Source organism: Falco punctatus (assembly GCF_963210335.1).
Source record: "Falco punctatus genome assembly, chromosome: 5".
In the NCBI taxonomy this organism is placed as follows: Eukaryota; Metazoa; Chordata; class Aves; order Falconiformes; family Falconidae; genus Falco; species Falco punctatus.
The window spans coordinates 14104235-14121923 of record NC_137584.1 but is presented as its reverse complement, the minus strand read 5'-3'; the positions used below and the strand labels follow the sequence as shown (position 1 = coordinate 14121923).

The 17689-nt window shown below is 36.4% G+C and overlaps 1 protein-coding gene across 8 annotated transcripts in view; it reads left to right on the top strand.

Annotated features, from left to right (window-relative positions):
* ADGRB3 (adhesion G protein-coupled receptor B3) overlaps positions 1-17689 on the top strand; it is a 471033-nt gene that overhangs the window by 169134 nt on the left and 284210 nt on the right. For 7 of the 8 annotated variants that reach the window (XM_080388812.1, XM_080388813.1, XM_080388814.1 and 4 more), the window contains one exon: positions 17030-17140. The exons of the other annotated variant lie outside the window; for it this stretch is intronic. In XM_080388812.1, the coding sequence (XP_080244938.1) occupies positions 17030-17140 (111 nt within the window). The remainder of the gene's footprint in view (positions 1-17029; positions 17141-17689) is intronic. 8 annotated transcript variants of the gene reach the window in all.

Here is a 17689-nt window from a genome sequence, read left to right as displayed (position 1 = left end):
ATTTAGAGAAATTAATGTGAATACAGTGTGATGATGGTATATGAAGGGGGGGGAAACAGATTTTAGTTGTACAAACAGCAAGTCAGGGGACAGATAGAAAGCCAGAGCTGGAGGGCGTGAAGTACTTTTACAGCCACATGTAGAACTGAGTACAGCTCAGAGGCTCTTACTTATCAAGGAAACCTGAAAACTGGAGAGGAAGCAGAGAAAAGCCTCTGAAATTAAGTACTTTTAGAAGGCAATCACAATAAGAACAAAACAAATACCAATGAGTGGGAAAGTAAAATTGAGGAATTTTAAATATAAAATGAGGGCCTTCCAGTTAGTAATCTAAACAGCCTGAGTGGGCTGGGCAAAAATTTTCCAATGAAACAGTTACATGAATATGTACGTTGCATTTATGAAAAAGAAAGATTTCTAAATGCCACTAGTAAATCTCAAGCACTACTGCTGGGATAATTTTCTTCTAAAAGAAAGAATAGTCAATATATAAGTAAACATACCTCTTTTTGTTCTTAAGAAAAAAATAAACCACCTCTATGATAAAAAAATATATCTGTCTTTGTTTTTCTAAGGTCCATCTTGTATTTCAGGTGCCACATTTCTAAACCATTATTCCCTCGTGTTTGTTGACTTACAGCAAACAGCATGGAGCAGCTTTACACTTTGCCCTTCCTAACACCCCAGGGCCATAGCTGTGGCAGCTTCCTGCAGATGTGAGCATCACTGGAGGAGGGCCTGTTTGTTGTCCTGGTGCAGATGCTATTCAGGCACCTTCAACAGCCAAATTGAGTGACTTGAGAGAAGTGAGCATGTTGCTCCCATTTTTACAATCAGCTCTTCCTTCCTAACTCCAGTCATCTTTGACCAAATGAGATTGTACTGATTAGTAAGGGAGACAGCACTTTCCTCCAGAGCTTGGGTGATCTTGCTGTCTCCAGGTGAAGACTACTGCATTCACCAAATTCTTTGTAAGCGGGGGCACAAGCCCCTGTTCACAATCTGTGGACTCAGTGGCTGAAGGAGAAAAGGTCTTGTTATGGTTCTACAGTGACACATAAGATCTCCAGAACCTTGCTGTGCTATCATTGATCAGACTTCAAATACAATATCTACCACTGGCTCTCTAACAAGCACCCCACAGGCCTCATCTGTCACTGGTTATTTATATCAAAGTGACTTTACAGTGATGTAAGCAGAAGATGCTTAGGGAACATTATATTGATGATCAAGGAAAACATCTCACAGGCTGTCAGTGGCTGCAGAACAAGCTCCTTGAGGGCAGCCTGGTGCTCAGCCATCAGTATCCCCACACAGGGCACTGCGGTAAGTCCCGTGGCCCAGCAGGATCACAGGTCAGTACTCTGCTGAAGTCACCAGAGGAAGCAGGAGCAGTGGAGACAAACTCTATTCCCACCTTCCATTATGAAACCATTCCAAAACCAGTATGCATAGAGATCTCATTAGAAGGGTTATGAAGATGCAGAGCTCCTGGTTAGCAGCAAAAACTGAAAAGCTAGATAGTTGTTCTGCCCTTTTCCACATCAGAAAAAATCCCCCCATATTTAATTTGATAGGCTTTATTCTTTAATTAAGATGTTGAGTGATCATGCTTTATAGTCTAATAGCTCTAGTTTCATGTGGGTTCAAAATCACAACTAATATGTCTGCTTTTAGTTCATTGCAGCAGTTCTGAACAGTGGCGGAATATTTATAAACTCCTACAAACCCTACTGTCAGCTGTAACTCCCTTTTCTTAATGAAAACTGCAGCTGATGAGCATCATCGTCAATAGATAGGACATGATAAAAATTCACAGCCATGAAGCAGTGTGTCAAGTCTGAAGCAGGATAAGATGACTGGGTTTAGATACTCCCTTTTGTGGTGGCTCAGCTTATTCATCCTCAGCACATGTAGAAAATAACAGCAATTTTTCCATCAGTATGTAAGTATATGAAATAGGAACTATAAGCTGATACATGGGTTTCAAAGATCCTTAATTATTATTTCATTTGGTACAAATGTAGATCTAAATGTCCATTCCTTAACAGCCTTACATCGTGGGATGAACAGGGTTCAGAACTGCATGTCATTTGGTTACTGCTTTTCACATTTTATCCCTATATATGCTCAATGTATTTACGATCCTTAGATTGTATCCTACTTAATTATGATTCTTCTATTTCTTTTTAACTAGATGAAGTTGCTATTATTTTTATTATGAGGAAGCCTACTGTAGGAAGTAATAATTTACTTCTAATGTAAATCCTAGTGTGCTTGAGTAGATGCAATAAAGTTTTTTTAATTTCTATTTTTCCAAATTCATTCAGTGAAGTAATTTCTGGAATAACTGATTATTTTTGCTTCATGAGACAGAAAAAAATTATTTGGGCTGACTTAAATGTGTAACTCAGGGCTTTTGTTTTGTTTGCAGTATTTTTAAAAAACCAAACAATTTGATTTCAAATTCAAACTGTAGCTATAATACAAAAAGTTATTTCAACTTTTACAAAATGCTATTCTTCCTGTCTTCTCCTTTCTTTTGTCTGAAACTCTTAGCTTAGTTAATCAGTGAGTTTTGCCCTGAAACAGCTTTTTTTAATTATTAAATAAGCTCTATATATGAAAAATATCACCTGCTGCCCACAGGAATGCACTGGTACAGCATTAGTACAGTCAGTCCTGGGTTAGGTTTACTGTTTACCTGTTCATTTGTTGCATACTGTTATAGTGAACCAATATAATCACCTGCAATTGTTTGTGCTCTTTTTTTCTTCTAATAGAAGTTACTTAGTTTAGAGGTCATAGTAAATATCGATGTAATTAGTTATATATATATATATCATGCTAAATTTTTAGTTAAAATCAAAGCAGTTAAAAAACAGTACCTCAGCTTATATGCCCTGAGGATGCTCTGAACTAAGTTCAGACACAGCTATTGAAAACAGAAGCCCTGATGGTTGTTATCCCTGTCTTCTTTAACCCTGTGAGAGTCTTCGTGCAGCAAGCAGAGCCAGACAGATCCTGATCAGACATGTATGTATATGTGACTTCTTCCCTTCTGAAGAGATACGCTTTTGCTTTCCTTTTTTTCTTCCCCTTTTTTCAGTGTGGTTGACATTCTTCTTTTGATGCCAAAACAGCACAGAGTACCTGCTCAGAGGCCCATTTGTCTTTAAGCAGCAAAGGTATTTATTTCGTGCAATGTTGGGGAGCTAACCGATTCACACCAGACAAACTAGCTCCAATTAGGTATTTTACACAGTTTTCGTGAGAAGTTACACAACATCTTTACATACATACTCATTTGATTTTGACACCTAATCATTCAATTCACAACAGGTGGGATCTAGGTGGAGTAGACCTTCCAGTTTTCTTTTTTCAATTATTTCCTGACTTGATGGTCTCCTTAACTCCTTCAGGTGCCCATCTTATCTTTTCTAATTATTCAGAGTACATTCCTTTCTCAACACAAACCAGAGCATCACCCAGGGCATTGTACCAAACTCATCCCGACTATCTTTTTTTTAAGACCTTGTTCTGTCTCACTTTAGATACTATTTAGTTAAGAATCATATAGGACTCCTGCTTTTCCTGATGCCCTGAAGCCTGCAGCAGTCTCTTTTCTGCTACTCCAAATTCTGTATCCTACAAGGAACTCCTAAGTTTTCCAAGACATGTGAGAGGATCTATTCCTTTCATAGGGCATGAGAGGAAGCACAAGAAACTTCCAACAATTTCCACCTTGAAGTAGTGATGTTTATGCAGGCTCATTAGAACTTGGTCAGAAATTCTCCCCATATCCTCAATTTTTAAGTCTTTTTATTTAGAATCTGTAAGCTGTGTTTTGACTACCAGAGTTAGGAGCTAAGTGGCCACAGAAATATTATACCCCTCCACCTATTAGTCCCAATTCTGGATCTACAGAAACTGGTGTGGGACTCAAAACTTGCTTCAACTGTAAATACCAGATAAGTGATTTGCCTTTCCTCCTGCAAAGAAAGACTTATCTCTAGGGCTAGCCGGAATTACCTCATTTAAAGATTTAAATCTTATTTACATACTCTGAATAGCACCTTCTTTTCAGACTAATATTTGAGTACTTCTTGATTGCTACAGGCATTTGTCCAGAAGAGCCCTGGTAGCCCAGTGATCATGTATGGTAACGTTTCTCTCCACAAGTATTTTACTATTTATAATAAATTCTTGCTCTTCTAGCAAACTGCCCATGTCCTGACACAGGAACATAGCAAAGGTATAGTGGCTGACATTCCTAACTTCTGTTTAGTATGTACCTAATGCATACAACTGTAACATTTCACATTAATAACAACAATGTTCCTTGGGGGAGTAAGAAAATAGCAGAGGGCAACAACAAAAGATGTTCTCCCAACTGAAACTTTCTCCTGGATTATTGTACTGTCCCATTTTTAATATTGGGAATAACTTATCGTCATTACTCTTTAAAAGACTACCACTGAGAGGCAATTCCAGGCTGACCTCATAATGAATAAGGATTTTGTGAAATGACACTCTAACTGTAATTCTTCCTATAATCTAAAGGCTTAAATTGTATAAGAATCTACATGGTCTAGCAGGACATAGAGAAAGGAGCTAGAAAATAATTTCTTGTTATTCTAGGCCTGTCAGTCCTGTGTGTGGCTCACAACCACAGGAATTAATCCATCTGGAGCCAGTTCTGCTGATGCAGCAGTTATGCACACATTCAATTCCTTTATTTCATTACTTTTGATTTACACTAGTGCAGGTGAAAGTATTGTCATTTGTAGGTGATGTTACTCCGATGTTAATTTTTAAAACCACAACATCAGGCAGAATAAGACTTGTCTGTTCTTTTGATAGTGGGAAAGAATAATGGAAATGCACCATGTAAAGTGATCAGAATTATATAAAAGTGCTAACTGTGATTACTGATATAGGGGATTGTATATTAGCTTAAATTACTTATTTTTGGATAGAATCTGTTACATAAAAACCTGCTTCTTCATGTCTTTTGGCAACTTGCAATGATTTTTTTTTTTAAATATAAATTACATGGAAGTAAGAAATGGGAACATCTGTTCTATGGCCTAAACTCTATACATGTGCTGTCATGTGGCACCAAGCCCTTTTCCCAGAGGTAGATCCTGTGCACCCAGACTATCCTTTTGAGATGTTTTACATATGTTAGCATGTGGGCATTTGTATAACCATGCCTTGCATCGATGGGTTCTGCAGTTATCCTGGGAAATAAATTACTCTGACTGTAGATATAACTACCTCAGGGCTCCAGATTGAGTTCTGGCACAGAGCACTCCAGTTCAGTCAGGCTTTGTAGACCCATTGCTGCAGCGCTTTCAAAACCTTCATTAAAACTAATGGAACGTTACTTTTGAAACTTAGGATTCTTTCAATAGATTTTAGTGGAGTTTGCTACTTATATATCAGGAAATAATTCTGCTTTTTTAAAAAAATCATTGTATTCTCATTTGCCAAAAGATAGTCCTAAAGTCATAAGACTTTAAAAAGTATTTCATTTACTCCAAGATGTAAATACCAAGCTGAAGTAACCTTTAAGTAACTTTTTTTTTTTAACAAACCCCCTCAATTAAATATATCCTGGAAATACAAAAAATATTCCACAAGGTCAACACAGAATGAGCAGTCTGAAATAGGTCTAAAGCTAGGGTTCTTTTTCTGTCACTTTCATCTGAGAACTGGTAGTTGCGAACTTCAACAATAGCTTTTCAGGCTACTTCACGTACTCTTGATAACTAGAATGAAAGAAATAATAGGTGCTGTATAATTTTTGTGTTCAACAATTCTTCTTCTGAATTTATAATCTCTTCTGCCTTATTCCATTTTTTAAGTTAATTGTTAACCACTTAACTGAATGTGAAATAAGTCTAATCTATGCATTGTGGTAGTAGTATTGGATATGTGGTATTCTAAGTACATAAACAAGATAAGGGTTGTAAGTAGGAATAATAACGCATAGGAGCTCTGAAGTTTGATGCTCTGCTTATTTTCCCCCAATACTTTAGCTGCTGTTCTAAAAAAAAAAAAAAAAAATTATTTCCAGTCATAGACACTTCCTCTGTTCTTCAATACTCACTGTTTCTTATTTTCAGTTTTCAATGCACATTGCCTGTCACAGAACTCTCCAAACTAGCCAGCTGCAACAAGGTCTTTTACCATCTCATACCAACTCACTCTTCATGCCAGACCCTCTGCTGCCTTCTCCTAGTCTCTCCTCATCCAGGGCATGCATTCTTTCTCCTCCCTCTTCCTCGGCTGCCCAACCACCTAATTTAACCAGCCACAGCTGCACCTTATCTACATCGGCCAACCCACTGCCCCTGAAGCCAGCCCACAGCTGTATATTATCAATGATAATTAACCCAGCTTCATTCCTCTACAATTGCCTAGCTGTGATTAGATATACTGCTTTTATAGTTCTGATTCCTGATTAGACAATCAGAATATATACTACTAAGTCTCCAGTGGGCATAATTTAATGTATTGTTTCAGGATTTGCTTACCACAAGTATTTCATTATATATGCTTATAGTAGACTATATATGAGAACACTTCTTTGGGGTAATTAAATCATTAAATATTTTCAGAAAGCCAACACACAAGAATGAAAAACATAATTTGAAGCAAATTCAATTTTTTTTTAAATATCTTTGTATCAAAGATATTTTTGTAGCTATTTTATTGAGCTCCCCAGCAAACCCTTTGTTTTCCAGCCCTTTTTAGACAGTAGAGTAGAGGCAATGGAAGATATTTATAAGATTCCTGTGGGCAGATGTGCAAGTAGCTCCGCAGAGAACTCAAAAAAGGTTCATAGTTAGGAGCAGCATAATGAGATTCCAGTCTTAAGCCTCTCTGAGAACAGTGATACACATTCCTGTTGCAGGTCTTCAGCTGTTGAGAGAAAGTCAGTTTGTACTAAATAGAACACCAGTAACTACAGACTTCTCCATGAAAGAGATACTAGTTTGTCTATGTGCATAACTAATAGGTCATTTGGAGAGTTCATTTACATAAGTTATAGGCAGAGTTCCCAGTGCAATGAGTATTGCAAACTCTTATAGTTCTAAGTTCAGAACTAAACATCTTCACTGAAAAAAATCTCTGCTTGCAGTCTTCAGATAGTCATATATGTTAACTATTGGCATAACTTCTTCAAATGATGGAGCATGATGAACTAAGACAGACTTTGGGTAACCACATCACATATTATGCTGACAAGCTGAAATGAGTCACATGAGATGTATCTCGCACAGCCATCAGTGAATAGATGTTTTTTTAAATGATCTGTATTATTGACATATGTAGGAGAAGCAGCCACAATTCTTCATAAAGTACACTTCCATTAATCATCCTGGAGGTCAAAAGGTATAGGTTGTTGCAGTAATATTTTTCAGAAGATGCATGAGAATTTTAAAAGAATTCATTCAAGTGTCTGACATCATGTAGGGATGTAGAAACAGTGAGGATACTGAAATCAGTTACTTTGATGCTTATTGATGAAAGTCAGGCATGCCCTTCTACCTCTGAGTATACCACTTCAGTATTGTCATCCCCATTGTTCTACCTGAGTATTTATGTCATGTTGACTAGATTGTGTTTTATATTGCTTTCTAATTTAATCAGATAACTGGACCATGAGGCACTTTGCCATGACTGAGTCACAGCTACAGAACCACATTTTTAAAAGTTTTAAAATATATGTATACTGGAAAAAAAAAAAAAAGCCAACAACCAAAACCCAAGTATGCCAATGGCGCTCAGAGTAATATGTGCATTTTGTAGACCTGTAGAGTATCATTATCATAGTCTTACCAGTTATAATAGATTTATTTTCTCAACCCGGTAAAGTGCTGTTGTTCCTGTGTTAAGAATAGTATGTTATAATCAGATAAGTATGTCCATTGAATATGTCTGCTTTTAGGTCCACTTCCCTGCTATACTTTTTTATATGTTGGCATTAGGTATTTGATCTGGTCTCCAGTAGGAGAGAAATCTTGCACCTTTGCTATTCTTTAATGCAGGCTTCAGGGTGAAATTCCCTAAGAGGTGGTTGACAAACTATACACTGCTTAGTTCAGATCTGCAGTTGAACAGTTCATTTGTTTTTACAGAGGCAACACACCTGCCAAATAAGCCAACCATGTAGTCCTCTGATACTATGGACTGTAGAGGTAGGAAGGATGTTTTAGCAGATGAGGTCAGATTTTTTTTCTAAGTGTGGATTATGCAGTAGGTGAAGGAGACCACTGCTTTTTAGCCTCAGTGTGGTATCTGGGTCCTTAAAAACATTAAACGAATTGCTGAGTTTGACCCTGAAATGAGAATCTCAGAGACCTAGAAAAGTGTGCTTTTACTGAATCCAGTGAAAACATCTAATGGATTTTGAAAAAATCCTCAATGATCTAGGTCCGTGTGACTTTGATAGGTTTTGAGTAAATCTGTTATGTGCTTTCCTAGTTGAAATCCCATGCATGTATTTCTGAAGAAAGGATTTAGTTATTGAGAAAATTTGTTCTGAGGCTTAGGTTTTGAATTGCTGTTTTTTCCTTTAATTTATGTCATGTTCTCCCATGAAGTCAATTCTGTTGACTAGAGAAGAGGTAACTTTGAGTCATGATTGTTAGGGACATAGGTTTCATCGTAAGAGTTCAGAGAGATCTTAGGTCAACATAAGAGACCTTTCAAGAGGTTCCAGGTCCATTCTGAAAACCACTGCAATACACTACCTGTCAGGTAGAGTTACAGGCTGGCAGGTAGGAAGCAGACAGGTAGAATGTGCCATGCAGACATCTCCTAGGCTGAACTGCATGGAATAATACGTTTGACATTGCACATGTGAGATTGTTAACCTGCCAGTGATGGTTCACAAAGCCTACATATCCTTGTGAACAGGTTATATGAACACATTAGCTCAGAGTAGGTACATGGTTTTGGAAAAGACCTTCTAGACAATGTCCTCACCTGACAAAATTTGGCCTGGCTGGGTGGAACCAGGCCATCTTATAGCAGCCAGTGTTCTTCTCCCATAAAATTTAGCAGCTTCCCATGATGCCTATATACAAACAGCCATCTTTGGGGTACCGCAAATGATAAAAATGTAATGTGTAAAAGTCACATCCAGTGACATATCCTCCATTTTTTTTTTTCATTTTGTAAAAACAATTTAGGAGACATAAAACAAGGACAAGAAAATGCTCTTAAAAAGGCATGGAATGTCATTTAGCTTTACCATTCTAAAAAAAATAAATCCCACATTCAGTTAAACTATGCTTAGTGAGTAGAGTTTGCAGTACCTATTATTTAAAACATTGATTCTTGCTCCTTCTCTTCATACAGCTTCAGAATCTTTCATAGATAATAGATTTCAAATTTTAATGAATGCTGCTATCATTTAGAGAAGATTAGGCAACCATCTGCAGGGATGTCTGCAGTAAATAGTTGCAGGGCAAGGAAATAGCCTAGATGTCCTTGTGAATCTTGCTTTCTACAATTACCCTTACTTTTTGCTGTTTCTAGAACAGAAAAGAAAGAATGAAGTTATTGAATTCAAGAATAGCTTGGAAAATTACAGTCATCTTCTCTTGAGTTGTAAATGTATAGAGCAATAAAGAGGCACATACTAGCCTTTGTGTAATATCTAGGTAGCTTGCTGCAGTGTTCAGTAAAAAGAGATTGTTTATATAAAAATGCTACTATTCTGAAATAACTACTGCATTGGCTAACTATCAATAATTCAATTAATTAAATATACGACAAAGCAGAAAATTTAATGCAGAAGTAAAATCGTATGAAATGCAAAAAAAATGAAGACATCAAAGTATTATTATGAAACTAAGATTTAAATTTTTAAAGGTTACACATGAATAAGTTATTATAGTAGAAATATTGCAATGATGAGAATACTACAAGAGAATGCATTATAGGTCTTTCATTTAAAAAAGCAAAAATAAATAAAGGTAATCCCTTGTGTTTTCATTCTTTAATGTGTTATTGCATCCATGAATGTCTTGACAGAACAATGGGGAACATTGTAAGAATAATGTACTGCTGAATTTAGAGGATTTTAATGTTAAACTCAATGTAAATTTTCTTTATTACTTTTATTATTTTTATTTTAATACAAACATTTTGGGATGGATTACTAGGGAAATATTTGAAGACGGAAAATGCAAACTACAGAGTATCTTCTGCATGCTGGCTGTGACAATTACAAAATATGTCAGACTTAGTAGAGATATAAATGGGTAAAGCTGCAGTTTAGGCTTTCATTCACCCCTCCTTTTCCTCTTTGCTTAGTTACAATTCTGCAAAGTACATGTGAAAACACACTACCTATTGTGGTGACACTTTACATTCATTTTGAACAGATATGAGTCACTTTACTAGATTCACATGCTCACTTTCTCCTGCTTAGGTGTAAGATGATGAGAAACTGAGCCCAGGAAGGCAAGTAATAAAGCTTGCACAGTTTCAACATTCTCTGCACAAGTGAATAAACATGAAGGCTTTATGATGTTCTTCACTGACCAAATATGTAACCATGAATAAACAGGTTCAGATCCCACTGAAGAGAATGGCTGGCTAAGGGAGTCGCTGCAGAGATGCACAGAGAGACAGCAGACTGCATTGCCATAAGAAAGTCTAACTCACCAGGATTTGTGCTATAATTTATATTTTAATTCAGTAATATTTTATTTCTTATGTTATTAAAAAAAAAGGAATAATATTAATCTGACATTATTTCCTAGGAGCAAATGGGTGTCCCTAGAGTCAAACACAAACCAATTACCTATGTACAATATGTTGACTGTTTAGAATACAGAATTATTTTTCCTAATTTTTTGGAAGAGTGCATACGTATATGTATTAGGGTTTCTCTGTGTGCAAGAGAAAAAAATCTTTTATCTAATTGCCTATAAATGTTAACCTATCATTTTCTTGATAAAATGCAAAAGTGCATTATAATTAAAAAACCAACAACAACCACTGTTGCCTTTGATATTTCCACTGCTATTAAAATCCTGTCCATGTTTTCATGAGTAATAGGATATCTTTCTCACTGTATTCATGAATACAGCTCGGTTCAGATCTTAATTCACTCTAATGAAAGAAATTATTCCATTCAGTTTGAAACTGGTCAAAGCTCTTCTATACTGTTTTGGAGAGCCAAAAGAGGACTTTTTATGGGACCATGATCTATGTAAGGAAGTAGGCAAAGACTGTTCTAAGAACGTTTTTGACATTTGCTAAGAAGAGGTTCCCATGGAAATCTAATTCGGCTAATAGCTATGTTACCATTTTGGCAACTTGCCTGCCTGGTGAGGAAATACATTTTAAGAGGTTCCCATAGAAAGCCATAGCCTAAATCTGTACTGCAGAGTGATGATATTCACTGATGCCCTGAAGCTCTGTGTCCTGACAGTGCAGCATTTGAGAACAAGTGCTTCCTTGTGGGGCCTGGGTGCCCTGCTACAGTGAAGCAGGGCTGGAGACAGAGAAGGGGCTGCTCCTGGCATCTTCTCTTTTGTCACAGGGTTTACTCTAAGGGAAAAACCACTGCAGCTCATGTTTTCTTTGCTTTGAGTGTTTCGGGGGGGTTTTTTGTTTGTTTGTTTTTTTTTTTTTTTAATCTCCAGCCCTACGAAACAACTAAAAAAAAAAACACAACAGAAAAAACCACCAAAAAGAAAACAAAACCCCCTCAATTCTTTGAATATTTCTTTTATATATGAAAGATAATTTTATAGTGAAAAAGAAAGTCTCTGCTTCTCAATCCAATGCAAAATTGTGCTTCTAAGTCAACACACATCCTGCCATCTAGTGACCATAAGAAACTGTACTGACCGCTGCAAGGCTGAGGAGAAACCCCAAGTGCTGCTGTTACTGCATATTGCACTAGTATCTTTGTGGGAGAAACTGTAGAATAGGTTATGAAAAAATTAAATGTGCAGGAAACATTTTCAGGCTCCTGGAAGTCTGCAATTAATCAGATCTATTGAAATCATTTAATAGCTCAGTCCAAAAATTAAACAAACTGGTTTGTTATATATTTCTCTAGCCCTCTTTCTTCCTTTCCCCCTCTGCACCCCCTCCTTCCCTTTCACCTGGGACTTACATCAGCATTTTGCATAATTTCTGGGAAAAACATGTCTGTTGGCATAGAGAGGATGCCACGCTACTGCATTTGAGATGCTTTGCAGCCAGAATGTGCATTAATGCAAACTCTTTAATATTCATTCCATAGTCAAGAGTAATTGAAAACACTCATTTGAACTATTTATGGTTCAGGAGTGTGTGGAATAGTATGAAGTACAATGCCAGAGTGCTGTGGGTGAAAGAAGAAAAGGACAAAAACTTCAGGGAATCTATTGCCTCTTCTTGCTTTTAAGGTTCTGATCAGCCTTCAGGGAGCTGCTCACCATTTCACTTTCCGTGTGGTTCAGTACAAGCTGAGGACACCCAGCAACTCAGAGGTTGCTTTACATTTTACATGTCCTAAAAGGGTAACCGTAAAAGGTTCAATCACTTTATTTTTTTTAACAGTTCATTCACACTGTTGTCACTAACTGCTATGCTGAAGAAGGCTTTTTTTTTTATTATTGCCAGTGCATTCTGTACCATTATTAGCACAAATCGTAGTAGATGGTACACCTATAACAAGATCAATACACTTACGCTGTGAAGTTCCCATGAAATGTGACATAAAAATAACCAGAAGAGCCAACCCAACATGGTTAATGTCAGCTGATGACAAGGACATATATGTAACAGGCTTAGGAATATTATTAAACAGTGTAGGCATAAAACGTGTTTGATGTGTACCTTAAATTCAGTTATTATCCACTTTAGCCATTGGTGAGCAGAACCTTACAATGCCAGTATTTTTCTTTTGTATTGCTCAGTCTTCCTACTTTGCATTTTTATACTGTTAACAGATGTTTTTTCTTCTTTGTTCCTACAGAGAGCGCATGGCACCTCTCTTGTCTCCTAAAAATGTACACCTACATTGGCCTCAAGATTTTAGCTTCTCCTTAAAAACTAAAAAGGTTACTCAATAGGAAAAAAAAATCCCAAAATGTAACATAAAAATAAAGGTAAAGCCAATGGGACTACAGATAAGAGTTGTTGTAAATAATACTCAACTTTGGAATTTCAGAAAAATTATTTTTTTTTTACTCCTAGAATGCATGGAACTATATTACATGCTTCAGAGTTATATGTAAAATGAAATAAGTCACTTCCATGTTAAGATACATTCATTGCTAAGCTACTTTCAAGTACTGATCTATTGTATACAGCTGAGGAGAGAAAGAACATGCATTGTACTGCAGGAAACTATTGTAATTCCATAGGCACCAAAGGACACTCATAGCAGCATAAATTCTTTTATCAGATAACGAAACATCAGATTATCTACCACAAATGTTTGGAATATGTTATGGTTTGTTATAAGGCATGGTCTTGTTAAAATGATCCATTCAAGGTTCCCCATAATGTTATTTTTTATTTACATTTTGAGGGATTTCTCTAAGTTTTATTCTTATGCAGGTAGATTGTAACATTAACAATGCAATGAAAAGCATTAAATACCTTTCATGTTTTCAGGCCTAACTTAGAGTCACATTGGTGATTTCTGGATCAGGCCATGTACCTGTCTGCTGCAGAAAAGATTCATTGTGCCTCTTCATTTAATGAAACAATCTGATTACTATCAATATTTGAGGTAAAAGCAGAGAAATACTGCTCTGTTTCACCCAAGGGAAAATCAGGACAGGCATCATCAAAAAAAAAACACATTCAGAAACTGATGTCTGCAAAAATATCTTATTGTGGGTTAAAAAAAACCCCTTATTTTCAGCAGCAAGAACTAGGTAAGAAGAGTGACAATGAGAAAAATTCCTTTACTCAGAATCTTAATTCAAGCATCCAATATATCCCAGACATCAGGTCTTGGATCTTGCTGCATTGACCTTGCAGGACGCCTTTATGCCAGATACCGTCTAGAGTAAGGTGGTTCTTAACACCTTTCTCACACAGAGAGTCCTTGAAACTACTGTGCCATTTTAGACATACTCTAGGCTGACATGGTTTAAAATGTTCTCCCAGCCTAGAAAGCATTTAAATCTACTCTGTGAAGTGTTGAGGGAAAAAGAATGCATAACTGGTTCATCTCCTACGTTTTTTATTTATCTGGGATCTGAAAATGGAGGAAAGGGGTTTTTTTCTATTTAGTATTGATTGTAAACTATGGCAATCACTTAAGATATTTTATTATAAAATGCTTCATAAAAAATGCATTACTGTTGAGCTTTTTAGATTAAACAATTTTGAGAACACTGTTTGTACTTATGCGCCGAAAACGGGACACTTCTGCTCCCATTATGAAAATGGACTTGATCCTTATTTTTCTTTTCTTCTGAGGCCTGAATTTTAATGAGGCCCTGAAGTCCTCACCGATGCCGGTACACTGCACTTCCTCTCACGGCTTTTGTTCTCATGCGGCTTTTGGTTAAATACTTCACCTGAGTATGAAAATGAGAGCACTGCATAAGTCTGGTTCTGGTTTTTGAAGAAACAAAGAAATATTTTACTCTTTGTTATGAAACACTGATCTTCTATATATATTTATATATTTACTATATAAATGTTTAATATATCAAAGGGAGATTAGATGAAAAGTGCATCTCAAAGACCATCAGCAACAGTTAAAGTGAATTGAATGCATAAATTAAAAAAGTGTTGTTGCTAAGTGGAAAAATGAAAAAGTCGAGGCATGATTAGATCCTGCATCAACGACTTGTATTTTATTTTGCTTGGTGATATTTGTGAGTAACTCCATCGTTGTGAATGGAGCTACGCTGGGTATTTAACCACAACCCTGAAAGCTGATCTCCCAGGCTTCACTCAGCCTCTTCACCAGAGGTCTCTGTCCTGCAGCACGCTGCGGAACAGGATGCTGCAGGACTGGGACCAGAACATTCACCACCTCCCCACATGCATCTGGGAAGTCTTCCTCTAGCAAAGGTCTCTCATTATTGCACTCTGTTTTAACTAAAGAAATAGAACTAAGCCTTCTGCAAGAATGGTGCCTCATCCTCTAAAGTTCCTTACAAGCAGGCAGCACTCAGGCAGCAAACTCAGAGCAAACATGCCTTGCTTTCACAGCCTCTTCTGGGGGAAGGCTCTGCGAAGTCTCATGTCCTTCACTACATTGTTAATTACAGCTTAAATGGTCATCTGTACTGCATCTTGTAAAAATTGTAAAAGCATCATCCTAATCATAATTTGCATTAGAATATTGATTGTAAAATTTTAATTATAATAAGAGATTTCCCACAGAATAAAAACCTGTCTTAAATCAGAGAAGCTGTAGAAGACATGTATTTTGCAAAAATCCGTTCATAAAATTTTGTAACACACATACATATATGTATATAATATATATATGTGTATATATAATTTAATTATCTTTTACATGTATTTCTGGGATCTATTAAAAATGTTAAATGAATTCTCAAAATACATTTTATTAATTAGATTTTAAAATATTCTCTTTGGAATGCAAACTGCATTGCTGTTCTCAAATGAATAATTAAATTTATATTTTAAGTGGTGCCATTAATGAATATTTACCAAAAAAAACCAGTAATTTGGAGAAATATATTAATAATTTACTAGAAAGGAAAAAAATGCTCTTTCTGCTGATTGACCCCTTTAAAAATAAATTGAGCCTTTATTATTTTCATAAATAGAAATTTAAACATGTTTACTTTGATGATTTATCGTAACAATGTGTTTGCAAATAATATTTATTAGTAGCATTTACATCTTATATAACGTTTTGCATCTTTTGAGGCAGGAAGGTAAGTTTTATTATCTTCATGACTTTACAAATTGGGGAGGATTTTGAATTTTGCATTTGCAAGGTAACCTTCCAGCAGAAAGGTATTTTTTAATGTTTATATTCCTAGTGCTTCTGACACCTTCTGCCCCATCGTAAACTTTATGAGGTTGTAGTTGAAGTAGTTTCAATGTTAACCCACGGTTCCCAGGACGTGCTTCTTAAACCAGAGTCCCCACAGAAACTACTTAGCACCCAGCTACAGACAGCTGTGTGTGCCTGGGAGGGCCAGAGGGAGCTGTGCTGAAGATGCAGCAGTCCCCCTCTAAGTGCAAAGGACCCTTCACATTTCATCGCAGAAAGAAAAAATGGAGTCTGAAGTAGAAGGCTAGGAGGTTTGTGCAGGACCAGAGAGGGAACATGACAGCAGTGACAGGATAAAAAATGAAGCACTCTTGTCTCCCACCCTCCGAGCCTTTGTCATTGATTTTTATGTAGATTTCCCTACTGAAATCAATGGGGAGTTCTTTTTAAATACTGAGGGCAAGATATAACCTATAGTCTTTCTGAAAGCTGTTAGTTATAAAGGAAACAGCTCACAAACACTTGTTCTGTTGGATTCAGTCTAAAAATAAGCAGTTTGTTGGCTAAATTATTATTATTATTTTGCATTGCCACCACTCCCAAAGATGTTTTGTTATCTCTGTTAAGGCTCCATCAGCCTGAAAGATGAGTGCAGAAATAGAAGTCCTCTGGAGGAGCAGCAGGCTGTGCCATAGAACAGCATTGTCTAACACTGTCCCAGTCATTTTCTGGTGTGGTTTGCACTGATTAAAAATATAAGAATGAAAAGTCTGCATTTGAATAATTGGTTTGTCCTGTGTCGTACAGCTGATTTACAATTATGTGTCACTACATTGAATGTTGGTTCATGCAATAAAATCATGTTTGAAAATCTGCAGACACAAATTTAAGTATTTATTAAAAGCTGAGTGTAGCAAAGGTAAATTGATGTTAACTGCCGTGATCACTTGCCTGACTCTTATCAGCAACTTCCAGGTATGTTTAGGAGCATATTGCATGAGACAGTATGTGACTTTTGAGAAATGTCTACACACAAGCTTTCATAAACCTTTATTCTGTCTTTAGAATTTGGAATGATGGGAGATCATACAATTAAAAGTCAGCGACCTCGATCTGTTCATGAGAAAAGGGTCCCTCAGGAACAAGCTGATGCTGCTAAATTTATGGCACAAACTGGTAATACATCAGTTACATTTTTCTATTTATTGTTGTTAATTTTAGCAAAACCACTGCATGTTTCCATAATCTTTTGCTGTATATTTGTCAGTTTTCTAAGCTGATACTTTTTTTGAATCATTTTTTTTTTTTTCACCAGTTAAAGTCCATAAATAAAGTAGCTGAGAATTGGGTAGATCATACAAAAACATGCATTGTGAATGTGGATACTGAATCAGTCAGTGTAAGCATGAATTTCTTTAGTAGTAAAAGCAGTCTCACATGTACAAGACACAGGACAGCTTACTGTGACATACTCACTTTTTTCAAAGCTGTTAAGAACATGCTTCAGAATTTCTTTATAAACAGACTGAGGTCTAATCCCAGCTTTAGGCATTTATCAAATTAATTAATTACTAGGGTGACTTTAATGTGCATACATTCAGCATTTACTATCTTTGGCCCAGCACAACGCTCTATTCTCTGGTTTCCGGATTCATAATTGCTAAATGAAATTGGCCGTAAGTAGTTTTTAATTGGATGTGCAAATTATCTAAGACTTTTTCATCT